This window comes from Cheilinus undulatus, linkage group 18 (genome assembly GCF_018320785.1).
Source record: "Cheilinus undulatus linkage group 18, ASM1832078v1, whole genome shotgun sequence".
NCBI lineage: Eukaryota > Metazoa > Chordata > Actinopteri > Labriformes > Labridae > Cheilinus > Cheilinus undulatus.
Genome location: NC_054882.1, coordinates 38,222,514 through 38,250,414, shown reverse-complemented (window position 1 = coordinate 38,250,414; position 27,901 = coordinate 38,222,514). Strand labels below are relative to the sequence as shown.

At 37.8% G+C, this 27,901-nt stretch overlaps 2 protein-coding genes across 4 annotated transcripts; both read right to left on the bottom strand.

The window, feature by feature from the left end:
* Window positions 1-872: 872 nt before the first annotated feature.
* On the bottom strand, window positions 873-13,580 carry tedc1 (tubulin epsilon and delta complex 1). 2 transcript variants are annotated; one of them, XM_041813030.1, is made up of 8 exons: window positions 13,275-13,580; window positions 10,852-10,936; window positions 10,359-10,573; window positions 10,131-10,268; window positions 6,604-6,669; window positions 6,173-6,259; window positions 3,050-3,196; window positions 873-1,334 (listed from the first exon to the last, which is right to left on the bottom strand). In XM_041813030.1, the coding sequence occupies exons 1-8, from the start codon at window positions 13,416-13,418 to the stop codon at window positions 966-968; spliced, it is 1,251 nt and encodes a 416-aa protein (XP_041668964.1). In that variant the 5' UTR covers window positions 13,419-13,580; the 3' UTR covers window positions 873-965. The 2 variants fall into 2 exon arrangements, with proteins under 2 accessions (XP_041668964.1, XP_041668965.1); XM_041813031.1 differs by lacking the exon at window positions 3,050-3,196.
* A 1,610-nt stretch (window positions 13,581-15,190) lies between these two features.
* dnal1 (dynein, axonemal, light chain 1) lies at window positions 15,191-27,422 on the bottom strand. 2 transcript variants are annotated; one of them, XM_041812160.1, is made up of 8 exons: window positions 27,407-27,422; window positions 26,885-26,923; window positions 24,127-24,236; window positions 23,871-23,926; window positions 23,713-23,768; window positions 21,415-21,541; window positions 18,768-18,908; window positions 15,191-18,322 (listed from the first exon to the last, which is right to left on the bottom strand). In XM_041812160.1, the coding sequence occupies exons 1-8, from the start codon at window positions 27,407-27,409 to the stop codon at window positions 18,273-18,275; spliced, it is 582 nt and encodes a 193-aa protein (XP_041668094.1). In that variant the 5' UTR covers window positions 27,410-27,422; the 3' UTR covers window positions 15,191-18,272. The 2 variants fall into 2 exon arrangements, with proteins under 2 accessions (XP_041668094.1, XP_041668095.1); XM_041812161.1 differs by having other exon boundaries at window positions 18,768-18,905.
* Window positions 27,423-27,901: the final 479 nt, after the last annotated feature.

Genomic DNA, 27,901 nt, shown 5'->3' with positions numbered 1-27,901 from the left:
GAGAACCACTGACTTAGAAAGCCGCTCTATGGGCCTCAGAAAGAAAAAGATTCAGGTCTAATGGTAACTGATCCAGTTAGAGACAATGATAATAACAATATGGCTCCTTTGAGGTGGAGGGACAGACTGCGCTGGCAGAGCAAAATGCTGCCTAGGTAGAGAGAAAGCAGCTTAAAACTATTGTTAAAAAAAGAGAAAAGATGAGGGAGTTGAATTCTCTTTTTTGTAGAAACAAAAAAAGCACTCTAGCAATCTAGCCAACTCTGACAGTGTGAACCTATATAGATCTGCAATGCACGGATCTTATAATGGCGAGTAGCTGCAGTTCATATAAAGTACAATTCAGCGTAAGAGTTACAAGAATTGTAAATAACTTTTCAATGGGTAACCTGACACAGTGTCACATTATCAGCATCGTGGGTATAAATACAGCGTTCACAGTGCTTCAGTGTCACTTTTTCTCCACTGGTCAATCAATACCAAGAAGGTCCCCATCATATTGATCATATACTCTGTCCTCACACAAGCCCCACTCACAGACAACAGCTCCAGCCTTTTATACCTTTTATACATGACAGCTACGATGCTAAAGGGGTGGGATTTCTGGTACCAGCTTTGGTGGAGGGGAAACTAATCTGACCTGTCTTTTCCACGGTAGTTTACAGGTCTAAAGCTATTGAAAAGGCCAGGAAAGGATATCTATACATTGTTTATATGTTTTCTCTGTGGTATTTCCTTCAATAAAGACAAATAATAAGCGCATTGGGCTCCTTCTAAAACTTCCAAAAGTTCATAGAGAAAATAAAATAATGAAAATAAAAAGAGTGAGAACTAGCTTTTGAATGCAATAAGTAAATATGCAGTACTAAAAATAATGATAAAAATGCATTTATTTGTGAATAAATTAATATTTTTTATGAATATCACAGCAATTCCATGACACATATCTTAGGCAGTTCCTATTTTTATGGTGATATCAACACCAGCTCGTCCTGTCTGCTGAACATCTCCTGCAGCTGCATCCTGTTGCTCAGTCTCTGTGCATTCCTCCTCTCCAGCAGCAGCGCCTCCGTCCGATGGAGCAGCTGAGCGACCTCAGACGCTTTAAGCTCTTCTGGAGCTCCTGCATCACTCCAGGCCCCGTCTGCCGGTTGTCTGCTGGGTTTGATCAAACCTGGTGACTGAAACCTGGCCCGGTAGGCCTGATGAAGGGAGGGATGGGAGAGGGAGGAGGCAAGAAGACTAGGCGGTGAGGAGAAGTCAGATCCAGCCTGTAATCTTCCTCCTCCATCTTGTCTGACTTCTGCATCCCCTCTGCTACTCCTTTTTCCTTTCTGTGACAAGAGAGGAAGAGAATTTAAACAAAATATGCAGCAGAGCAGAAAAATGTGATTATATTATTGGAGACATATCATGAAAAACTCAATTACACCGCGTTCCACATTATTATGCTAATTAGATTTTTGTGTCATAAACATTCAGTTTTTGTTTTTCAGTTAAACTCATGGATGGTACTGTGTCTTGGGGCTCTTTGGATCACTGAAATCAATCTCAGACACCTGTGATGATCATTAGTTTGCCAGGTGAGCCCAATTAAAGGAAAACTACTTAAGAAGGACGTTCCACATTATTAAGCAGGCCACAGGTTTCAGCAATATGGAAAAGAAAAAGGATCTCTGCGGCTGAAAAGCCTCGAATAGTGCAATGCCTTGGACAAGGAATGAAAACGTTAGATATTTCATGAAAACTTAAGCATGATCATCGTACTGTGAGGAAATTTGTGGCAGGTTCAGAGCACAGATGGGTTCATGCAGATAAAGGCATAATGAGGAAGGTTTCTGCCAGACAAACTCATGGGATTAAGAGAGCAGCTGCTAAAATGCCATTACAAAGCAGCAAACAGGTATTTGAAGCTGCTGGTGCCTCTGGAGTCCCACCAACCTCAAGGTGTAGGATCCTCCAGAGGCTTGCAGTCGTGTATAAACCTACTATTCAGCCACCACTAACCAATGCTCGCAAGCAGAAATGGTTGCAGTGGGCCCAGAAATACATGAAGACTCATTTACAAACAGGGTTGCTCACTGGTGAGTGTTGTGCAACCCTGGATGGTCCAGATGAAGGAATAGTGGATGGTTGTGGATGGCCACCATGTCCCAGCAAGGCTGTGACATCAGCAAAGAGGGGGCGGAGTCATGTTTAGGGCTGGAATCATGGGGAGAGAGCTGATAGGCCCCTTTAGGGTCCGTGGAGGTGTGAAAATGACCTCGGCGGGGTAAATAGTGTCTGACTGACCACTTTCTTCCATGGCACAAAGAGAAGAACCGTGCCTTGTGTAGCAAAATAATCTTCATGCGTGACAATGCACCATCTCATGCTGCAAAGAATACCCCTGTGTCATTGGCTGCTATGGGCATAAAAGGAGAGAAACTCATGGTGTGGCCCCCATCCTCCCCTGACCTCAACCCTACTGAGAACCTTTGGAGCATCCTCAAGCTAAAGATCTATGAGGGTGGGAGGCAGTTCACATCAAAACAGCAGCTCTGGGAGGATATTCTGACATCTTGCAAAGACATTCAAGCAGAAACTCTCCAAAAACTCACAAGTTCAATGGATGCAAGAATTGTGAAGGTGATATCAAAGAAGGGCTCCTATGTTAACATGGAACTTGGCCTGTTAAGATGTTTTTGATTAAAATAGCTTTGATTTCAGTAAATATGACCTCCTAATGCTGCAAATTCAACAAATGACCATTTTCAGTTCTTAACAACCTATAAAATGTTCTGAAACTCTGTTGTGCATATTGATTTGGAACAGTGCATTTTGAGATTTTTGAATTTTTTTAAATAATAGGTATCATTGGGAGGTTTGTTCTACAAAATTTGAATTATGCTCTAACAGTTGATGACCTGAAAATTATACTGACTGTCATTTATATCGACTATTTAGGAAACGTGGTGTAATAAAGGCTAAAAACCCAAATATAAATCTTGGAGACAAAGAGGTCAAGATCTTCTGTTGGCATGAACACATCTGTGTTTGTGTTGAACACCTGTCCTGTTGGCAGTCTCAGAAGCATGTCTTCCATTTTCTTGAGCCCAAGGTTTTGATGGTGACAAACTCTTGCCCTCCCTTTGATAGTATGTGTGTTCCTCTCAACAACAACCGGATCTGTCAGATGGCAGTCCACCACACTGTCCTACAAACACAAAAACATGTTTTCATTACATTTCCTTACCGTAACCATCAGCGATACTGAGGGTGCCACTCATTACATAACTTTGGCCAGCCTTGCGTCCTCTCTCCTCAACTGACCCTGGAAATAAAACTCCCTCTGCCATGATGAAGGATCTTCTAATTCCTTAAATTAACCTGAAGGAGAAAGGAGGCTTCTAATCTCAAAGTATAATGGCATCACTAAGGCAGAATGTTTCATTGTTTTTACTTTACTGTTAATCAGTATAGACCCACAGATCTCTGTGGTGCGTTATTGAGCAGGTCACAATAATGTGAACGACAGACGTCCTAGTTATCACAGCTATTGAGAAAACAAAAACAATAGTTGAATTTTTCGAAAGGTGTTCATCAGGCCTACAGTTAACAGAGCATTTCATTAAAGAACATCATGTCAACAGTCAGACATGGTGGTGGTAGTGGGATAATTTGTTTTTGGAATGGCCCAGTCAAAATCTGGACTCAAATCCTAGTGAGATGCTGTGGTGTGACTTCAAACAGGCCGTTGATGTTCAAAAACTCCCCAGTGTGGCTGAATTAAAACTATTAAGCAAAGAAAATGGGCCAAAATTCCCCACACATTGTAAAAGAGTCATTGCCAGTTATCGCTGACTTGCAGTTGTTCCCACCAAGAGAGGCACAAACAGTTATCAGGTTTAGGCCAGGTAGATTTGGACGGCTTTTTAAAGAAAGCAAGAAAGGAGCACACTCCAACAATAAACTTCTTAAAATGCACTACAAAAAAAGCTTTTTAAATGATCATTTAAAAACAGCTGTATTTATTCAGGTTATCTTTTTCTTATACTGAATTTGTTTGATGATCTCAAACATTAGTGCGTGAAAAATACACAAAAATGTACGAAAACAGGAAGTGGGGGAAATACTTTTTCATAGCAATGTAGATGGGGATATTTCAAATGCAATTCCAATGATTACATTTATCAACCATCAGATCAGATATGTGAAAAAAAGAATGCTGCATGTAATTATTGATTGTTTAAGACATTCTAAGACTAGTTGTCCAAACCATATTTCTGAGGAATCCTCTGAAAGATTTTCAAAGGATTTTTAAAGGAATGGTTATATTGTTTGCTGTTGAGTTTAATCAGCTATTCAGCTCATCAGCAGCACATGATGCTGAGACTAACGCTTTAAAGTGAAGGATTTCTCATTTGGTAAATATCCCTCCTCTGTTCTTATGTCTCTTCCTGGCATCTCTCACTTTAAATTCCTCACTGGGTGGAGCTATGACACAAGTGAAAAACAGAAGGACACCAAAATGGAAACTGAGATAGAGCCTGAGATCAGAACTAAACTCAGGTCTCATTTATAAAGGTGGTCATAACAGGGCTCGAAGTTGGCATGCCCACCACCCACGCAAAATATGTGATGTACAGTGCTGTGAAAAGTATTTACCCCTTTTCTGATTCCTGATTTTTTTGCTTATTTATCACACTTAAATGTTTCGGCTCATCAAACCAATTTTTATATTTCACAAAGACAACCCAAGTAAATAGAAAATACAGTTTCTATCTGGCCCTGTGTGAAAAAGTAATTGCCCCCCTTGTTAAATCATAAATTAACTGTGATTAACCACAGTTCTTTGAAAGCTGGGTTCAAGTCCACTGGCCACACCCAGGCCTGATTACCACCAGATTTGTTGAATCAAGAAATCCCTTTAAATAGAAGCTGTCAGACAAAGTGAAGTAAGCTACAAGATCTCAGAAAGAAACGCATTATGCCATGATCCAAAGAAATTCAACAACAGATGAGAAACAAAGTGATTGAAATCTATCAGCCTGGAAACGTTACAAAATCATTTCCAAGGCTTTGGGACTCCAGAGAACCACGGTCAGAGCCATTATCCACACTGGGAACAGTGGTGAACCTTCCCAGGAGTGGTTGGCCAACCAAAACGACTCCAAGAGTGAAACATCGACTCATCCAGGAGATCACACAAGAACCCAGAACCACATCCAAAGAACTGCAGACCTCACTGGCCTCAGTTAAGGTCAGAGTTCATGACTCAACCATAAGAAAGAGGCTGGGCAAAAATGGCATCATGGGAGAGTTCCAAGGCCAAAACCACTCCTGACAAAAAAAGAACACAAAGGCTCGTCTCACATTTGCCAAGAAACATCTTGATGATCCCCAAGACTTTTGGAGAAATATTCTGTGGACTGATGAGACAAAAGTTGACCTTTTTGGAAAGTGTGCAGCCCGTTCCATCTGGAGAACAAATAACACAGCATTTAATAAAAAGAACATCATGCCAACAGTCAAACATGGTGGTGGCAGTGTGATGGTCTGGGGCTGCTTTGCTGCTTCAGGACCTGGACCACTTGCTGTGACTGATGGAACAAAGAATTCTGCTGTCTACCAGAAAATCCAGAAGACGAATGTCCGGCCATCAGTTTGTGCTCTCAAGCTCAAGCGCTCTTGGATTACGCAGCAGGACAACAACCCAAAACATACCAGAAAGTCCACCACTGAATGGTTTAAAAAAAACAAAACAAAACAAAACAAAACATAAAAACTCAAATCCAATTGAGATGCTGTGGTGTGACCATAAAAGGGCAGTTCATGCTGGAAAACCCTCCAATATGGCTGAGTTAAAACAATTCTGTGAAGAAGAGTGGGCCCTTTTCCCCCTTAATAAATAAAATCATCATTTAAAAACTGCATTTTGTATTTCTTTAGTTGTCTTTGTGAGATATTAAGATGGTTTGATGATCTGAAACATTTAACTGTGGTAAGTATGCAAAAAACTCAAGAATCAGAAAGGAGGAAAATACTTTTTCGTGGCACTGTATAAAAAATAGACCTCACAGTAAAGTATGTAGACCAGTATGCAAAGTCTGACAAAATACATCAGTGTCAAATCCAGTCACACATAAATTTACTCATTAACATTACAAGTCTGTTGTGGTGTCTAACTCACCATCCAGGTCCAGAAGATGCTCTCCACCTGTTTCCAGTTCAGATAAGATTCAAGGAGCTCACACATCCGCCGCAAACCCACACACTCCTAAAACACACATCTAATAATTTAGGTGTAAAGACTTCAGAGTATATTTTGTCAACACAATGTAAAACATGAGGTAGTGTTAGTGTTCAACTTAAACAAATATATAACATAGGAATACTCATTTCTTAACTAATATAGGCATTTCTATATGCTATAAATCCAGTGTTATTTAATTTTCCTCACAGTTAACAAAGGGCACAAAATAATCCTAAAATGTCATCTACTAAGTACAAAACAATTCTTAAACTGTGGTGCTTACTTGCGCTTTCTTGGGCTTGGTTTTCAGAGTAGGCCCATTTCGGCATCTTTAAATAATACCTTTAATTTACATCCCATTTACTTACCTCCCGCAGTTCTGCTGAGCTTTGATCAGAGGAGGATGGAGAGGAGGAGAGTCCAGCAAGTAAAACCTGAGAAAAAATATGTCTAAGTTCAACTTAATTCTTTCTTAGATCAATCAGATTTAATGTATAGCACCAAGTAATTAAGCTGTTGTCTCAGGAAACTTACCAAAAAGAGCAGGTCTAGACTGTACTCTTTGTTTTATAACTGAATTAAATGATTTATTAAAGCTACTTACAGGGGTGGAAAAAGTACAAGACTACTGTACTTCAGCAAAAGCACAGTTACTTTGTTTTTACATTGTAATGGATGATTTCAAAACGAGAATGAAATGAAGCCCAATACTTCCCCAAAAATGTACTCAAGTAAACAAATTACTACTCGTATTTTATGTATATTTTCTAATTGAGCACTTAAATTATCTCATATATTTCCAGCAGTTTTCAAAGCCAGAGGGACTCTGCATAAAGAAGCATGAATTGCAAAAGGAAGCTGTTATTCTGATGCTGTTTCTAATTCATGTTATGTGTTTCCTTGTGGTGGACCACAATTATTCTCTGCCACTAATGAAAGTTAACCAGACAAGCTTTTCCCAAGCTGGCTGCTGAGAAGCATCCCCACAGCATGATGCTGCCACCACCATGCTTCACAGTGGGGATGATGTGTGTATGTTGTATAATGGATACATTATCTTCTCACCATTAATTCTAAATGGTGTGCGTTAGACAGCCACAAAGTGAGTAAAGTTTCTGTCACGCTGTCTGTATATTCGAGGGGTGGCCAACCCGCGGCTCACGAGCCACATGCGGCTCTTTGCCTATCAGTGTGTGGCTCTTCGACCCATTCATAAAAAAAATAAATTCATTGTTTTGAGTGCAAAAAGCCCTTAAAATGTAACAGGCGTGAGTGGAGCGAGTGAGAGAGCATTGAGTGCGCATGGGCAGGTGAGAGAGCGTGGAGTGCACATGGGCAGGTGAGAGAGCGTGGAGAGTTCGGAGGAAAAGGACAACAGTGCAGCCCCGATACTGCAGAACGAAAAATGGCTGGGAAGAAATGCACAGCCAAGCGAAAGTATGAGGCCGAACACAGGACGTTTTTACTAGAGTGGGAAGGTGATTTTTTCTTTGTTGAACGTAATGGAAAGCCGTTCTGTCTGATATGCCAGACGTCGTTGGGACATTTCAAAGTTTCAAATCTCAAGCGCCATTTCACCGCAATGCACGGCAACATTGATCAGGAATTCTCAAAAGGTTCTGAACTTTGCAAGCACAAATTAAACCGCTTGAAAAGTGAAACTCAAAAACAGACCCAATTGTTTCGAAGATTTAGCAAGCACTCAGAAACAGTGACACTTGCGTCATATAAAGTGGCTTGGAACACTGCACGTGCCAAAAAGCCATACAATGAAGGCGAGTTTGTGAAGAAATGCATCACTGATCTGGTGGAAATATTGTCTCCAGAAAACGACAATCTGAAAAAGATGACGTCAGACATGCAGCTGTCATGCCACACAATTGAACACAGAATTTCAGACATAAACTGTGCAATAGAAACAGAATTACATTCTGATCTTCAGAAATGAGAATATTTCAGCGTGGCATTGGATGAGTCATGTGACATACAAGACGTGCCTCAGTTGGCAATATTTGCACGGTCAGTTTCACAAGATTGTGTGATCAAAGAAGAGCTCCTTGATATTCAACCACTGAAGGACAGGACCCGTGGCATTGATGTGAAACAAACTATGACTGATATGTTTGCTAAAGCAAATCTGCCAATCCAGAAACTGACTGCAATAGCCACGGATGGAGCGCCCTCGATGATCGGGTCTGCTAACGGGCTTGTGGGACTCTGTAAAAGTGATGACACTTTTCCAGATTTTTGGAATTTCCACTGCATCATTCATCGGGAGCATCTTGTGTCTAAAACACTGAATTTAGACCACGTCATGAAGCCTGTTATGGAAATTGTCAACTACATCCGTACACATGCTCTTAACCACAGGCAATTCAAAAATCTGATTGCTGAACTCAACCAAAGCCTTCCCGGAGACCTGCCGCTACACTGCACTGTGAGGTGGCTTTCTAAAGGAAAAGTGGTGTCTCGCTTCCTTGAGCTTTTAGATGTCGTGAGGCTGTTCATGGGGGAGAAGAACAAGGACTATCTGCAGCTGTCAGACCCCCTGTGCATTATGGACTTGTCTTTTTTGGTCGACATACTGAGTCACTTGGACAGACTCAACCTGGATCTGCAAGAAAAGTTAAAGCTGCTGCCTGACCTGGTGCAAAGTTTGTTTGCGTTTGTCGGCAAACTCATGCTGTTTAAGGCAAATTTTCGAAACGGAGAATTTACACACTTCCCTTGTTTGAAAAAAGCAAGCGGACAAGCAGCACCTGACGCCCTGAGAAAGCACACTACCAAATACTCAACACAGATGGAAAAGCTTCAGGAGAGTTTTGTGACCCGATTCCAGGACCTACAGCAGAAAAGGCCACAGATTACGTTCCTCGTCGACCCTTTCAATGCGGAGACCGACTGTTTAAAAGCCCCGCTTGTCGCAGATGACGCAGCATCGGAGATGGAGATGATTGAGCTGTCGGAGGATGACAGACTGAAGTCTGTTCTGAAGGATGGGACCATCGAGTTTTGGAAAACTGTGCCAATGGAAAAATACCCCAAGCTGCGCTCAAGTTACTCTCAATGTTTGGGTCAACATACATTTGTGAGTCTGTGTTTTCTGCCTTGAAACACATGAAATCCAAGCACAGATCTGTACTGACTGACACACATGTGAAAGAACTGCTTCAAGTGGCCACAACAGAATACAAGCCAGATTTGAATAGGATTGTGGTGAGCAAGGAGTGCTAGAAGTCCCACTGAGGAAAAAAGGAGCATCAGTAAGCCAAAAGGCATTTCATATTCTGTTATTGTGACTCAGGCCTTTGTTAAGTATTATAGTTATATTTTCATATTTGGACTTGATTTAACTAAGTTTGTGTCTGTAGTCTGAGAGGGGGAGAGAAGACAGAAAAAGGGAATGAAGAGAGGGAGAGACTGTGTGTGTGAGGGTGGGTGGGTGTGGGTGTGTGTGAGGGTGGGGGGAGTGGGGGGTGAAGAAAGACAGTATGAGAGAGGGAGAGACTGTATATCTCTGTTCATGGGTATTCAGTTGTGTGTGAGATAAATAAATCTGGCTTTGAAAATTGGAAATGTATTGATTTTCATTAATGTCATTTTGTGTTTGTGTGAGAGAGGGAGTGTGTTTGTAAGCCCACATGTATGATGTGGCTCTTTATAGTATGACAGTAATTTTCTTTGGCTCTTGGTCTCTGACTGGTTGGCCACCCCTGGTATATTCCAACTCTGTGAGACCGTGCCTCATGTAAACTGCGTGTTTTATCATATTAAAAGCACAAGGATGTTTCTGTGCTTAGGCCTGGTTGGGCTTGGAGTAATGTGAGTGCTATTACTGCATCAACCAGAAAAGGAACAGCAGCCTGGGAAAAGAGCGAAGGACTGATTTTCTTACAGCATGAAGCAAGCGTGTTCTCTCTTCTTGCATGGACAGCAGGATCCGGTTCTGATGTCTCAGAGAGCCGACGAGCCACTGAAGTTTCCTCAAAGTTGGTGAATCTACCTGAAGTTCACTGGAAAAATTAATGTTTACCTAAAATACAGAGAGAGCAATATCAAACACATACAAGTACAAAAATACAAATTCTTTACCATTATCCCGTCATATACCAGTGGTGCCTACATGTGTAGGTGTGACCAGTGTTTTGTCCAGCTGTTGCACTCTTCTTGTCACCAGTTTCTCCATTATTCCTGCAGCAAGCAGCCAGCCCAGAGCCAGGAGGAGCTCTCTGCTTGAACATCGGCCTGCTTCACCTACGTCTCCTCCCTCACTCCCAAACATCCAGTCTGCATGGTAACCAGTCTGCCAGAGACCAGCAGCAACCAGCTTCTTTTGCTCTGTCATTGTAAACAGAGAGAGAAAACACAGTTTCAGATTTACCAACTTTTAGACCCTGCAGACATGACCAGCTCTAGGCTAGACCCAAAGGAAGCTCCTTGGAAAACCCAGAAAAACATGGAGGAGCACTGCAGCAGGCACAGGCAATTTACTTTGAACAGCTGATCACTGCTGGAGTATTACAAATCAGTGATTCACTGGATAATAACAGATTTTTGTTTTTTAAATTTTCATTGTAAATCAATCTTACATGGACAGAAATTACATTTCAACAAACCTCTTCTTAGCTGTGAACAAGATTCACAGGAGACAATTTCAGCTGATTGAATCATGTTGGCCAGAAGTCCCCAAAACTGAACCTCCTGGAAAAACACAACATGATGCAGAACGATTAATTATTATTGCTATGTACAGCATTGGACAAAAAATATGTGGTTGTGGCTAAAGGGTTTTTAAACAGCATTTTGTTGTTATGGAGGCACAAAGGGGATTTTATTTGGGACAACAGTATATCTAATGTGTATAGCAAGAACATTATTGGCAGCTGCCCAGTGGAAATGTCTGGTTAAAAGTAACATTTTTTATTATGATCTTGAAATCATATTTAAGCTAATATATATATATTTTTGGCCAATGTGAATTTTCAAAATGAATGAATGGTTAAATTTAGAGCCCCCTTACCCTTTACTGTATTGGATACATCATAGGGCTTTTATTTTGAAAATTAACACACCACAATCCATTTTATGCTTTTGTCTTCTGTCTTCTAGTTATTTTAGGTTTAGAGATGGAAAATGCAGACATTTATAAAAATTTGCACATCTGTTTTCAACCATTAAAAAATCACCCTATATTTTGATTTTAAATATTGTATTTAAAAAATAAAATAGCTATTTGTCTTGATTTTTTGGTAGCCTTTCAGGAATGGTTATCCAGAGACCTTGATTTTCTAAATTGTAATTTTTGTCAATTGGATATTTTTTATATGTCCTAGTTATATATTAAGTAAAATTTAACAATAAACGCTGTCAGTCCATAAAAAAGTCCTCAATTAATTGCAATTAATTACACAGATAATCTGAGAAATATATTGCATTACTGGTAGATTTAAAGATAATTGCAACAAAACAATCAGAAAAGATACTCTTCTGAATGGCATCAAAACTTTCTACTGGCTTTTGAAACCGCACAAGTTGAGACCAAGGACAGATTGTCCATTTACTATTTAGGACAGGGGTCATCAAGTACATTTGCACAAGGGCCAGATTTAGTCTTGACAGAGTCCCTGGGGGCCGGACTTGCAAATAAAGAAAAATTAAATCAATATTTTCTGATAAACATATTATTAGAGTAGTATTTTCTTTCAAAACGCAGGGAATTTTTAGGCATTACCAGTGAGATCAATCCGGATCTATATTGCTGTAGACCCACAGAATTGGCCAGGCTCCTGAAAATCACAGAGAATGGGCCCTCAACAAATATGAACTCATGTTTCTTTCACACTTTTCACTACTCCACTGCTTCATTTTGCCATTTCCGCAACATTTTGCCCATTTTGCCACTTTTATCAGTCTTTAACCCACTTTCCTACATTTTCTCTTCTTTGCCATTGACTATTTTTGCACCATTTTGACACTTTTAACCCATTTTTGAAACTTTTAGCCCTGTTTCTTCTCTTTAATCTATTTTTTTTTGCCAATCTTTAACTCCTTTAAACCACTTTTCTTTCCTGTCTCACCATTTGTGCCATGTCATTATCTGTTTTTTTCCACTTTTAGCCACCCATTTTTGATACTTTTTGCCCTTTTTTGCCTCTTTAACCCAATGTTTTGCCATTCTTTTACTCCTTTAAACCACTTTTTTTTGCCTGTCTCATCCCCTTTGTGCCACTCCTTTATCAATTTTGCAACTTTTTGTCTATTTATGCAACTTTTCATAATTTTTTTCACCATTTTTGCCACTTTTAACCCATTTATATACTTTTTGCCCTTTTACACTAATGGTTTACCACATTTTAACCTCTTTCACTACTTTTCCTGCAAGCTTTTGTCCGTTTGTGCCACTCCACAACCTATTTGGATGCTTATTGCCTATTTTTGCCACTCTATAACCCCTTTTCACCACTTTATCTGGCCATTTTTGCCAGTTTTAACACATTTTCTTTTGACTGATTAATTCAGTCGTTCTGTAACTATTTGAATATGAATTGCCTTTGGGGTGGATTTAACGACTATAGACTTTTAAAGCCAAAAGATACTCTTAAAATCCCAGCATCTTCTTTCCCTTCCTTTCTGAATTTAATGATCCTCTGGGGGCCAGACAGGAAACTTTGGGAGGCCTGATTTGGCCCCCGGGCTGCCAGTTGATGATCAGTGATCTAGGATAATGTTTATCTGTGAAATGTTGATTTTATGTCTACATTTATTTAAAAAAAAACTGAGAGCACATAGTTTGTTTGTTTTTTTTTTTTACATGTGTTCATATCTAAGTTACAAAGCAGCTGGTCAATTGTGTGATGCCTTTCAAGAGCGAATAATCAGCTTACATTTAAATAGCATTTTTCACCTCTGTGATAAAGTAATCTAACCTAATGAAAATGGAGACAGCACTGATTATATAAAGACAAAGGCTGCCTGCAAAAAATTTATTTAAACTTATTTATTCATGTCTGTTTACAAATTCTAACAATGAGGGACTCACCACCTCGGGTCCTCCTCCAAATTTAGCCCGCCTGAAGGTCTCTGGAGCTGGGACTGAGTCCAGGCCTGAGTCGGCTAACAGCCTGCACAGAGCCGAGATCACCCGCTTCACCTCCACATTCACGGCGGCTTTAGTCCGACTCATCACACCGGCAACACGATAAACTTACACAAAATAACTAAACATTTACACAATTATGTAATTTAATCCTTAAAACTGTTTAAAATGTATTAAAAGCTATATCCAATGACATTTACAGTGCTGTGTAGGTGTTCACTTGTTGATATTTCGCGGTGAAGTCAACAACTTCCGGGTATGAGGCCGTTGCCAAGGAAGGGGAATAGAAGACTGATTGACGGCTCCTCTGCCCAATCAAGAGTGCGGTTGAGAAAGAAGGGGATGGACTTAAGTTGTGTTGTTCTTTTCCGCTTTAATACTTTGAAATTAACCAGAGATTTAACTTTCAAAGGTGCAACACAGGGAAATGAGGCGATCTTATAGTATAAAACTACTGATAATATGGAAGTGGTTAACAGGTAAATAAGTTATCTGTTAATGTGGGACCAGATTAGGCTGGAAAAAGAAATCAGTGACCAGGAAAAATCAATGAGATGAAGGACACTGGTGGGGAGAGAAATTCCCATCTGATGTTCCATGGAGAAGAAGAAAATTAAATCAGGGACATCATTAGAGAAGGTAAGAGCAAAATATCTACTGATTTTAATGGAGCTGATATGTGGAAAGGAAAGTAATTGAAGGTAAAGACAAAGACACTAAAATATCTTTATCTGTTAATATCTTTCTTTTCCTCCCCCTCTTCATCTCTCAGTGTCCCTCATGAACCACTTGATCATCATTTGTCTGTCTTGTTATTTCTCACCAAAACCCATCAATTTTAAATCTTAATGTAGTGTGATTATGGGCTTTGACCAGAAGAGGGCAGTGTGATTATCACAGTAACTCTTAGGAGAAAGACAAAAACAGCCCTTACTGCTGGTTTCAAATGCAGAAATAAAGCTATGACAGAACAACACTTAGTTAGGAGACTTAATGTGACGGGTGGAAGTAACAACAATTAAATGATTAAAGTAGAGGCGGTGAAAATCCATGTGAATGGAATAACGAAGTGATAAGAATGCAGGGGGTAAAGTAACTAATTATATTTACTGAAATGGAGTAGTTTTTTGTGTACTTGTACTTCTTGAAGTAGATTTTGAAACCAGTACTTTTACTACTCAGACTCTGAATGTGTGAGCTCACTGATACTACCTTCCCTGCCACATAGACCCTTACTTCTCTAAAGAACAAAACACAATCAGGCAGTTTGATCTACAGAACTAAAAACATGAGCAGAGCATAGTAAAACTCAGTGAAAACTCTGCATTATTTCCAGACCAATACATGCCACTTACTTCTCATCTGTTCTTGTGTGTCTTTAGATTGCAGTATGATGTGTTGAATTTTGAGATCTTTTAACCTACTTCTCTTTGTCAGACATACATTTTTTGATTAAGCTGGTCTGATGGAAATCAGGCCTGGGTGTGGCCCAGCTTTCCAAAAAAGTGGTAAATTCCTAATAGTTCATAATTTAGAATTTGTGTGATGATCTGAAACATTTAAATGTGACAAATAGTAAAAAAAAAAAAAAGAAATCAGGAAGGTTGAAAATACTTCTTTACAGCACTGAATGTTTGACAATACCTCATGAAAACTAAAAGACAAGGTTCGATTGATAAACTTTATTTCAATTATCAAAACCATTAAAAATCATAAATATCTCACAGTTTATTTACAGACATGCAATAAATTCTCTAAAAACATTAAAATCATTACACAAAAACATTTTTAATTAATGAGCATATGAGACATGCATAAATCTCGGTGAATCACCTTTAGCGACAGGAAATACAGACATATCCCAAAAAACTCAAATCCAAGCAAGTGTATTTGTCTTATTCATCTCTATTTGAGTCTAGAAAAAAACACCGCTTTCAAGATAGTATTAATAAAATATAAGGCCCGCAACACTTGTAAAACATACTATTTAATTAACAATACACTTGCATATATTTGAGTTTTTTGTATTGCACTGAAATTAATGAGAAACTGTCAATACACTCAAATGAATATTTTACAGCCTTAACAGTACAATCAGAAGCCACGTCACTAGATTCACCTGGTGTACCGGGTATACCTAATAAAGTGGTCAATGATAGTAGATCTTGCAAATTAGTGTTAAAACTTAATACAATCATGTTAAAACATAAACTTTATGACCTCAGTGCCATATCAAGAAGAAAATCTAAAAACACAGTGTGGGACAGAGCTTAAGACATTGTCTGGTTGTTTAATTTTTCACTTTAAACTTTTTTTGTTCCACAAATGGCCCCTCTATGCCCTATGAGAAGGATAGTAGAGAAAACTTGTTTTAATGGTTTCCCTGCTCACTACCCTGAGAAGTCAAAGGCTTGTAAAAGACCCTGGTTTCGGCAAATTCCTGAATTTTGTTAACAATTAGGAAAAAATATGTGCTATTTTCCATTGTGATGTTACTGAGGGAGCACAGTGTTTTGTCTGTATAGCTTAGCCAGGTGTTTTACCTAAACATTTGGTCAGTCAGTATGCTTACATGCATGGTTTAGTAGAGCTACAGTTACAGCCCACACCAGGGGAAAAAATGTGTGTATTAAAAGAAGCATGTCCAAACATGCTTTCGTTCAGTTACTGTGGGACCTCGTTCCAAGTCAGCCAACAGGTTGTATGTCGGACGGCAAAAACATGAACAATTTTACAGCTCTGTACATTTCCTGCATGCCCTTTGCTTTACTTTTGGCACAGTTATGAAGCACCTCTTCCTTTAGCTTATGCTGACATCTGAAGGCAGACAATAAAAAGACTTCTGCGATGCTTAGCATCATTTTAACTCATGTTTGACTTCCAGGTCATAGCCCATCATGGAGGATGTGCAGCAGGCTTAGTCCAGTTTGGGTCTGACTGAGGTGTGCACTCGAGATGGGTACATGTATTTGAGTACTCAATGTGGCCATCATTACTCAAGTAATGTTTCATTGCTTATGCTTTGTGCACTCACTGTTTTATGCTGCAATATTTTTAGTGATTTGGTGTTACATGTGTAGACTTTCAGAGTTTGTCTAACTGAAAATACTTGGAAGGAAATAATAAAAGTAAGAAAAATAAACAGATGTGTAGCTTTTCCAGCCACAGCTCTGACTTTGTGAACTATATGAGCAACAACATGATAGCTATGGTGACTCTCAAGGGACAAACAACTCAAATAGAAGACATTAGCCTGTTAATATATATGTTTGTGATGATACCAGAAGATTAGTCTGCTGCTAATGAAACTGTTCAGTGGAGATATGCTCATGCTGTGTGGAAGGAGAAGACTTCAGCGTGTTAATAGTGTTAGTAAAAACCACTAGTACAGCTAACAACAGCTGCGTGCGTGTATAAGAGCAGACTGGTGGGCAGATCTGTCCATGGAGTCATATATTACTGAAAGCTATTTTGTCTCTGAGAGGCACGTTTTGATCATTAGGTCGTGTGAGTACTCAAGTACTGAAACTACTGTTCATTCCCATCCCTACATGTAAGAATTAATCAGCCTCAGCCAGTTCGTCCAACTTCAGGAAATCCCATTCAGTAGGATTTCAGTTGGACTAAAATGTTTACGTGCATTTTAAAAGTAAAGTTTTTGTCAGACTGACTAAAAATTTAACTTTTCTGACTGCATGTAAAACACTGAGTGCTGTGTAAGTGCTACATTGTGCTATAGCTTTTGTAGGAAAACATATAGGTGCGTGTAAATTAACTGCAGTCACAGTGAAATCACATTCACTGTGTTCCAAATTGCATACTTTACTGCAAGCAAGCAGGACTGATCCTGAAAGAGTAGTGGTTCTTCAGGGCTGTCGAGCAATTTATAGAGTAATCTCAGAATCTCAGACAAGGCAAGGCTAGGCAACACTAGATGATGACTTCAGCACAGCAGAAGAGCTGCAGGGAGGAGCTAGACATGGTTTGACACAAATGTGCTTAAAGGACAATAAAGCCAGACGTTAACTGCAATTGGAGAAATTAATTTCCTAAATATGGACCTTAATTAATCATGATAAATGTATTAATGCTGACAGCCCTAGTTTTTTCAATCCTACATAACTGTTGTGCACTTCTGAGAAATGACAGCCATTATACGCCTCGTTCTTCTTCTACTACTTTTATAGAGGCTGAGTGCAAACAAAACTGTTCAGAATCTGACCAGACATCTATGACCAACCACACACCACAAAATTAATGCCTTAGTAAACAAACACAGCTGACTGTCTGACAACAACATAAACATAAGTATGTAACTTACTCAGTGGGGAAATATTCATAGCAGCCTGGTCACTGCTGTCCCCTGCTGCTATTTTTGACATTTCAGAAGTCTGTGATGTAAGTTCTGCTACGCTGCAAATGTGCCGTTGATTTAGAGGTGGAAGTGTCCACCATTCCAAACTCAATTCTTTAATGGTTTTAGCTCTGAATGAGTGCGGCACTGCAATTTTCATTCTTCTCAGTTTGAATGCACTTTATGCACTTAAAATATTTAGTTTTTAGTACAGTAGTATGCAATTTGGAACACACCTATAGTAAATCTACTCTTTTTTTCCTTCACTAGTACCGTACTGTACAATTCATAACACTGCTAGCATTAGGAATCGTACTTAAAATGTCATTCACTTGAAAAGGTCTCCTTAAAGCCTTACTGGTCCCAAACTCAAAACACCTATCATACTATAGGTGTATTTTACTTTTTTTTTAAATTCTACCACGAACACACTGTATGTATTTGTTGTGCTTTTAGATTAAAAACAAAGTCTGTGCTATACAGGATCATTTTATAAAAACGAAAAGGACCTCAACAAACCGTACAAAAGTTTAAAAAAGGGAAGACTCTGAGATGGAGGCTTCATTTTTGCAGATCTCTGAAGTTCTTCAGTTTTCTCCATCTCCTTCTTCCTCTTCCTGTTTGATGATCGGGGTACCTGGAGACCACACAAAAGACTTCATCAGCCACATCTTCAAAACAAGGACTTGTTAGTACGTTTTGTGCTTTTGAATCATCTTCCCTCAACTTTAATATCACTCCTTAAAACCAACTTTTTCTGGAAGGTATGTTCTTACTGAATTATTTATTTGCCTAGCTGAGTCACTTTTTATTTTATTTTATTTTTCAACTACATCTTCATAGGACTGTAATTCTTTCTAATTACTTGTTGTGTTATCGGAAGAAGACCCGGGACTGTTCATCAGCTAGAATCTTGAAATATTCTTAATAACACTAGGAAACAAATTTTAAGGACTGCTTCTTGTGAATTATTCAGAAATTACAGAGACTGGGACAGAGCAGGAGATATGAGCCACTGCTTCACTAATATACCACTTATTGATTGTGACTATACTATAAAACTGTGACTAAAACTCTCTTACCATCCAGTTTCTTCAGACTGGGGAGTCGTTTAGAGGCTTCATCCATCCAGGTACCTTCAGCTGAATATTTCTCCTCCAGTGGATTTCCCACAAACACCAGGTCTTCTAAGCACGGCAGGTCAGCAAGCCTCACAAACTCTGCTACAAAACACAAAAAGACATCACATACTAAATTAAACTGCCTTTTAGGCCTAGGTGCCATGTCACGGTATTTTCTGCACCCTTTACTGTAACAGTATTGTATTAGAGTAGTACATAATTATTTAGAGAGAATGCATTTAAATGCATAGTCAGGGATTACAACCTCCTTCTCCTCCTAAAAAAGCTCTTGAAGGCATACTGAACTCATGTCACTTCTTTTTAACTGCACCAGCAGTTAAAAAAAAAACAAGTTATAAGTTGAAACACCGTCAAACAGTTGTTTAAGCCATTGTATGATGAATCGCTGCAGAGCTGAGATCAAGATGAACTTAGATCAGTGGTTTCCAACCTGGGGTCCAGGGACCCCTTGGGGGTTGCGCCAAAGATCTCGTGGGCCTGTCTGCTCTGACATAGTCAAAATTGGATGTTAATATTTAAAAAAAATCATGATTAGAAATATAATGTACAACGGCATATGAGGGCCAACCTAAAAGATTAAAATATAAGGAGAATCTGTTGATCTCTGGTCAAAAAGGTCAAAATTTGCATGGGGAAAAAAAAATCCTAATTTTTAAGATTATAAAGTCTTACAGTTACAAGAGTTCAAAAGTTAGGAATTAACAAGGGAAATAAAACAGATTTCAGAATGTCTAAAATCTTAAATTTTGACATTAGGAACTAAAAAAAAATCAAATTTTTTAAATCCTAATTTTACAGTGTCAAGTAAAAAATCAAATCAAGAAACCAAATGGAAAACCGTGGTCAGATTTTGAATTTTGTGCTTTATAATCTGAAAAATTCAAATCAAGGGTTCAGGCACATTTGCTGCTTATAAAGTCATTAAAATATATTTTTTTCTCATAAATTAACCTTTAAAACTTGAAAATTTTTAGGGTTTTTTCTTGAAATTAGCATTTCTTTTTCCTAGAGTGGTCCTAATACACAGTCGTAACATAGGATAGATTAGACATAAATCTTTAGTCTATATTAGGCCTGTTATGTTGGGATTTTGACAATAAAAACAATTACAAATGATGTTTCCTTTTCTGAGTGGGTCAAAGGGGGCATAGCTTTCTTAGATGCAAGTAGGGGGGCCCCAAGGAAAAAGGTTGGGAACCACCAACTTAGATAGGCTAATGCAACAGACATCCTGTGTTACAGCTCCCAATAATCTTATTTATTCACACTGCTATGCCAGCAGTGGCAGCTGTTATGCCTTCTCTGTGCACAGCAACATTACGCGTACATTTAAACCGGTGGTGACAGTGCTGCAAATATCCAATCTGTGGCACAAATTTTACCCTCTATGGTATTGGTACCAGTTTACCACTTACCACGAGTGCCTATGTTAGAGTATCAGCAGCATATCATAAGAACACTTGCTTCTAAAATATATTTATTTATTTGAATTTATTCAACCACAAAAAACCTAAGTGAGATGTATTTCATTTATAAGCTGCCTGGCAGCAGCACATTTAACAATGACAGACAAAAAACAGTGCAGTTACAAACACAGCTCAACCAAATCCTTGTCACAGAGCAGAAATCTGTGAGTTAAAACATCAACAACCACATGCATCTTCCTCCAATGCCCTCATCAACTTTAAAAATATTTAATGAGACCAACTCCTCTAGACACAAGATCCTGCAGGAGATTCCTCTTGAAGGAGAAGCATACCTGGCTGAAACCCCTTTTGACCATTTCTAGACCATTAAAGAAGAGGCATTTAAGAGGAATAAAGCACATGTGACTCTGCTGTGAGTTTTTATACATTGTTTATATCAGTGTGTTCCCACAACACATGTGCTCACCTTGATCAGGTGATAAAGCCATAGAACTGCAGTAAATGCCCCAATGTGAGATATAAATACTCAAAAAGCCAGCCATCATTCATCAGCTCTTTGAAAATCATTTAATAGCTCAAACTCAGCTCATTCTAATATCTTTAAAAAATTTAGACAAGGTGGAACTCACGTGACGCTAGTGTCGGGCCACTTTTCAGGGACTGAAAAAACGAATCTTTTGACATTTTTTATTGCTTTAAAATTGGTTAAAACCCACTGACAGATGTAAAGGGTGACTTACAGCACTGATTTATAAAAAATTAATTAAAATAATGAAAAACTGAGAGACAAGGTTTTGGCCCGAAGCCTACAGTGCCTATAAAAAACCTCCCCAGGATGGTCAATAATTAGTCTTTTATACACAAAGATTTTGCAACTACTAAGAAATGCCAATGAAAGGGTTAAGCATCCATAACTTTTTTATAGGCGCTGTATATAGTTGTTTATGTCTCCAGTTTTTTCCTAGAATTACAGATGAGCTAACACTTTTCATCAAATCAATGGCAACAGTTGACGATTAATGTTAGCATTTAAATTTCACATTAAAACAGCAGCTTTATGCATGAATCAAATTATTTTAAAATGCCCTCAAATTGTTGTAAATGTCCATATTCTGTATTTTTCCCACATCATGTGGACTATATTTCTGCGTGTATCTTACCCCAGTCTTTGACAAGGTTGTTGGACATGTAGAGAACTTTAAGATTCTTCATGCATTGGATTCCCCTCAGTTTCTCTATCTGGTTATAAGAGATCCACAGCTCTTCTAATGTTTCTCCAACGGCCTCCTGCAAAAACATGGAGATTCACACAAAGTCACAGAATAATATTAGGGATGCACAAATTGTTGGCATGATATCAGTATCAGCAGATGTACAATTTCTGTCAGTATGAAAATTCAGCATAGATATAAAGGCAAGAAATATCAACCCATTTCAGCTGGAGCTTTAACTTATGGCAAAAATCATAATTATGGTTATTTATCACAATTACTTTGATTGATATTGAGATTATGATTATTAAGTGTGATTACTAACTGATTTTGCAACTGCATCTGTGTGTCTATTTCAAATGATTAGACCTTAGTAAATCACTGTGTCGCTTTTAGAGGCCAGCTTTATTACATAACAGTATTAACAGTTCTTGGTTTTATAAATGTCATATTGGCAGATATTATAAAGCAAAGGTTGAAGAGAAGTGTGCTTAACTTAATCATGATTAATGCTCACCAATAAAATATACATTACTTTTCCTTTTTCTTGGCTATATGTTATATCTGTTCAGCAATGGTTTAAGTTAAAATATGAATATGAAGCAATCTAATTTACATTAAAATGTAAGTTAAGAAACATACAGGTTGTAGAAACACAGCATGCACTGAAAGAATCAGTGAGTCCGTTTGTTGTTTTACATTACATAAAAATATGTAATGTAATATAAATGACAGCATAAATATTCATCCCCTTCATGTCAGTATTTAGTAGATGCACCTTTAGCTGCAATCACAACAAAACATTTCTGTGTAGCTTTTGCTGTATGCTTCGGCTCATGCTGGAAATTTAATCTTCTCCCAAGCTATAGTTCTCTTGCAGACTGATTAAGAATGTCATCCCGGATTTTCCTATATTTTGCTGCATCCGTTTCCCCCTCTATCTTTACAAGCCTTCCAGAGTCGGCTGCTGAGAAGCATCAAACCGCATGATGCTGCCACCAGCGTGCTTCAAAGTGAGAACAGTGTGTTAGCAGTGATGCGCAGTGTTTGGTGTCTTGTCTTCTGCTTGACCATGGAGTCTCCCACATGCCTTTTGGCAAATTTTAGTCCAGATTTAATCTGATTTTTCTTAAACAGTGGATTTCTATTTGCCACTCTCCAATAACGCTTTGACTGGTGAAGAACCTGGCCAACAGTTGTTGTCTGCAGAGTCTCTCCCATCTCAGCTGCTGAAGCTTGGAACTCCTTCAGAGTAGTCATAGGTGTCTTGTGGCCTCTCTCACTAGTCTCCTTCTTGCACGCCCACTCAGTTTGTGAGGACATCCTGATCTAGGCAGATTTACACATACACCATAAATAGAAGAATTATGGTATATGTGTAAATAATGGATTTAATTGAATTACGGGGGATGTTCACTACCTTGGGTATAGTTTTGTATCAATACCCTGTATTAGACTTTTCAATAACCTTTTCTCTGAGCTGCTTTGAGTGTTCTTTTATCTTCATGATGTAATGATAGCCAGGAATATTGATAAACAAGTGACTGGACCTTCCAGACACATGCATTTTTATACTACAGTCACAGCACTCAGGAGATCCCATTTCACGAATTGGCTGGACCTCTACTGAATAATACTATAATATTTATGCAGTCACTTACTCTACATTAACTATCTTTATTTGATTGGCATTACTTTGTAGAAATCTGTTTTCACTTTGACATTAAGGGTTTTTTTTGGTCAAAAAAGCCAAATTATATTGACTGTGATTGATTTATAAAATCAATTAAATTGTAAAACACTTCAGATCATGCTTCACTTTTTCTAATGTTGGAGTTACTTTAAAAAGTACAGTTTAGAGGTATTTGCATCTGTAGAAAATTAGTTTGGATCGTTTTTGAATTTAACACAACAGAAGGGTTAATAACTAAAGTTTTAGGTCTGAACTGCACTTGCAGTGCCATGACAGCATTTGCTTCTGTCCTGGGTTCTTATTTTTTTGCATATTTCTCAAACTTCTATGTTCGGATCACCACAAAATTTTAACATTAGACAAAGATGACCCTGGTAACTACAAATTGCAGGTTTAAATGTTGATTTCATTTATAAATGCAGATTTTAAATGTTGATTTTATCCCTAAATACTATAAATTCAAAGTCTGTATTTAGCATGTATAACCTGTTGTAAATCATTAAAACAAAATGAGGATCAAACTACAAAGTGTTAATTCTGGTGATGTAACTTACCAGCCCACTTAGTGTCTTTATGTTATTTCTTCCTAAAGATAATATCCTCAGGTTCTCTGGAGAAAAAGATAAACATCATATGATAACAGTTGATGTAGAAACGTAAAGTGTGTGCAGGTGGTGGTTCTACTGTATGTTTTTATGTCATCAGTACTCACTCAGACCGTTAAGATTGGTTATTTTCTCAATGCAGTTTGTAGACAGGGACAGCTTTCTGTGGAGGACATAATATGAGGTTGAAAGAGGATTTACTCATCTGGTTTTAACAGTATCACTGTTAAGGCTGGTGATTTACAGGTTCTTTTAATGATACCATAAATCAGAAAACTGTTGGAAAACTGTTTAAATCAAGGTTGAATAAAAATATCTTTGTGTAGTATGACATGATGGGATAAGAAACAGAACAGGACTCACTCGCATTTGGTGAGAGTGGAGAGGGAGGCATCCATCTTCTCAATGGGTGGAATCTGACCGTACAGTTTTATGGCTGTAGCCTCGCTCACTTTCTCCCCAGACTTCTCCTCCTATTGCACACACATCAAAAAGCAAGAACAATAATAATATTGTGGATGCTTACTCAGCATCTCCACTAATGAACACAACTACACTCTAAAAAGAAAAACAGTGGAGCTAATTTGAAAAACATCACGTCATTTGGTTCACTAAACCAAGTTGGAATCATGGCTCAAAAAAGGGCAAACAACAACTCATTTTCAAATAAAGGTCCAATGCAATTTTTAAAAACTCTTTAGAACAAACTACATCACCAAAAGCTGAAGGGGTTTTTAAATTCCTTTGCCCAAATGATGCCCACCCTGCCCTGTTCTGGGTGAAAAAGTCTCATCATGATTTAACCTGGTAATTGGGAAAGATTGGGTCATATGTGATTTAAAAGCTTAAAAATGTTTCAGTGGCTTTTTAGAGCTCAAATCCAATGGCCAGTGAGTTAAACAGGTAAAGTAGGTCATTTCTAAAAAACAGAAAAAAGTAACAAACCATTAAGACTGTTTTTGTCAAACTGAACAAACTGCCCCTTCTTGTGACCAGAGATGTCATAAACCAAGGCTGGACAATTATCTAAAATTTCTATTAAATAGCAATATGTATTTGTTTGGTTGTTTGTTTGAATATATGTATTTAACTCTCTCCTTCTCCCACATCCTACATCTCCTGGAATATTATGATAGGAGTCATATTATTTTTCACTGACTCCATTATATTTTACATTTTATAATCATTTACTATAACTGTCATTCAAGATCTTCTTGTATCATTTTGATTTTTTGTTATTTTTCCTCTGTGTCCATGTTATGTTCTCCCCTTCTTGTTTGAATTTACAGAGCTCCTCTTCTGCTCTGATTGCTGATGTTTATTTTTCCGAGTTTTTGCTCTTGCTGTGTAAAGCACTTTGTAACAACTGTTTTTAAAAGTGCTAGATAAATAAAGTTATTATTATTATTATTATATAGCCTACTGCAATTTTCAACCTGCAGAAGCTCTGCTATCACTCTTAACCTGAAATGTGTGTCAAATACCTGTTTAATACCTTTGTTTTGCAGTAGAGACTATATGCTCTACACATCATGCAAACAGTCAAGTGTCAGATTTTTTTTTAGAATAGGCTGAAAAAACAAATCCTACCTTTTTTTGTTTTTGTTTGTTTATTGTAATCAAAATGAGAATGGCATAAAAAATATATATATATTATTCCCTTCAATACAAAAAATTATATGGAATATACAATCTGAGTCAAAATAACCACAGTTTAAGCTCTACTTATATATTTTATTTATTCATGTATAAAGAGTGTCTAGTAAAATTCAATGTTTAAAAAGTCCATTCCACATGTGTACATATCCTGTTTCGTGCCATGACTTAGTGTGAATTATGTCAATGCAGAGTTGTTAAGCTGCAGATTTGCTTTATCATTTCTGCAATCTGCACTTATGTTTGTGTGATTTCTTCCTGACTTTCATATTGATATTTACACCACAATTTTTTGGCAGAGCTTTCTAGTGATGTTTGCTTACAAGGCTGAAAGATAAACAAATCAGTCACTACTGAGGTAAATAAAGTAAATACATAAAAATCTGTCATTCATATTGATTCATGCATCATCTAATTTCATCTTAACATATACAGCTGGCCTGGCCAATTAATTGATTTTTGGTTTCAAATGCAATTTTGACTTCCAAAGATCATGAAACCAAGAAAATCTTGATTTAATGATTAGTGGTCTGCGTGCCATGTGCTTGTTTTGTTCATGGCGTTTGTCTTGTGTATAAAATGTCTCAGTGTTTCTTTTGGTATTTTTTTAGCAATGAGAGCACATCACCAATTCTTTAAAAAATGTTTCATTTATTTTCATTTATACAAGACGATCATCTTAGAATTGAAACTGATGTTTTACACTCAGTTGTTTTCATATATAGCACGTTTTGTGAAGTGTTATGAATGTTAAATTTTAAAAAAGCATTTGATGTACATAGTGTAAAACTGGTGATTAATCATGTAAATATCAATGAAAGTAACTGTGATTATCATTGTTGCTATCATCAAGCAGCCCTGTGATATAGAATGATTTATTATCTGTGTTTGTTGAAAAATGTATAGGATGAGGAAATTTAAAAAATGTCATATTAAATCACAATTTAAACAAAAGTAATAACAATTATATTACTTTCCCAAATCATTCAGCCCTTTTCTCATATACTAGATATTGTTGTTAAATGTCAATAAAATGTCTCTATATTTCCTGTGTCTATGCACATACCAATAGTAATCAGTCGCAGTCTTAAATAAGCGAAGAAATGAACAAAATATTCACATTTAAAAGAGAATTGTAGGTCCGCAGATAGCCTGGTGGTTGGATCGTAGCCAGTGTACTAATGCAAGCAGATGCAAATCCCACCTGTGGCTCTTTTGCTGGACATAATTTCCCACTCTTTCCCTTTGATTTCTTATATTATCCACTGTCCTGTCCACACCAAATAAAGGCAAAAGCCCCAAGCTAAATCTAACAAATAGAAATAGAGAAGTATTATTTTCTTAATCTAAAAAATAATCCAAACTAAATATTCCGCCATCAGCATTAGGTAGATTAATGCAGATCTGATGATCAATTCTTAAGTATTCTATCAATGTTTTTCATGTTAGTTTGACTTGCACTCACCCATTTGGCCAGAGCCTCTTTCACAGTGGTTGCTTTAGCCTGGAGATATGACATACCATTCAGTTAGACAGGAAATAACTGGATTATGTTGTGATGAAAACAGCAGACAGGTGCAGAGAACAACATAGCAGCAGCGTTATTTTACATTAAACACACCTTATACTAAGCTAGTACATATTTATTTATTTTCATTTATTATAAAAGGGCAATTAGATGCATAAATTGCGCTTCTGGTCCTCTTAAAACACGATTTCTTCGCATCAAAAATGTATACAGTCGACCCCGTACTGTCTCGTTTCGTGCTGTTTAATGCTAGCTTACACATTGTGACATTTAGGGTAAGCTAACTAGCTAATTAAAGTTCGCTTATATTAGCCTACAGCGACAACGGTATTCCTTATAATGTCATGGACAGCTCTCAGAACCGAAGTCAAGGCATGCCTGCATACATGTTTAATGTTTATATGAAGCAATTTAATCAGAAAGCAACGATAAATGAGCGGCGACAGCAGAAACACTCACCATGTTGATGGTTGATGTCTGCTCTGGTTGCTATGGCACTGAGAGGCAGCCTTCAAGCTGCGCATGCGCATTGACTGACCGGGGTTGACCCAGTTTAGTTAATTGAAGATGAGCAGACAGCTATACTGCAGTTCATACCGGTTTATTTCTTCACTGCTTTCAACAACGGACAAACAAACCTTATTTTATACCGTGAAAGTAGAATACTGAGCTTGTGTGTCTAGTTCGTTGTCATGAAACATGCTTTTCAACGTGGATGATTTCTACGTGTGAAGATATTATATCACAACTTGAAAAGCATTTAATCACATTATAAAAATAAAAGCTTAATTCTACATTCATTCAAACTCCTTTCTCGTTATTGTTTTGGTGTTGCAACCCAATTCCAAAAGAGTTGGGACGCTGTGTCAAATGTAAATAAAACCTAATGAAATGTTTTGCAAATCTCATAAACCAATATTTTATTCACGATACAATATAAAAAAATATATCAGA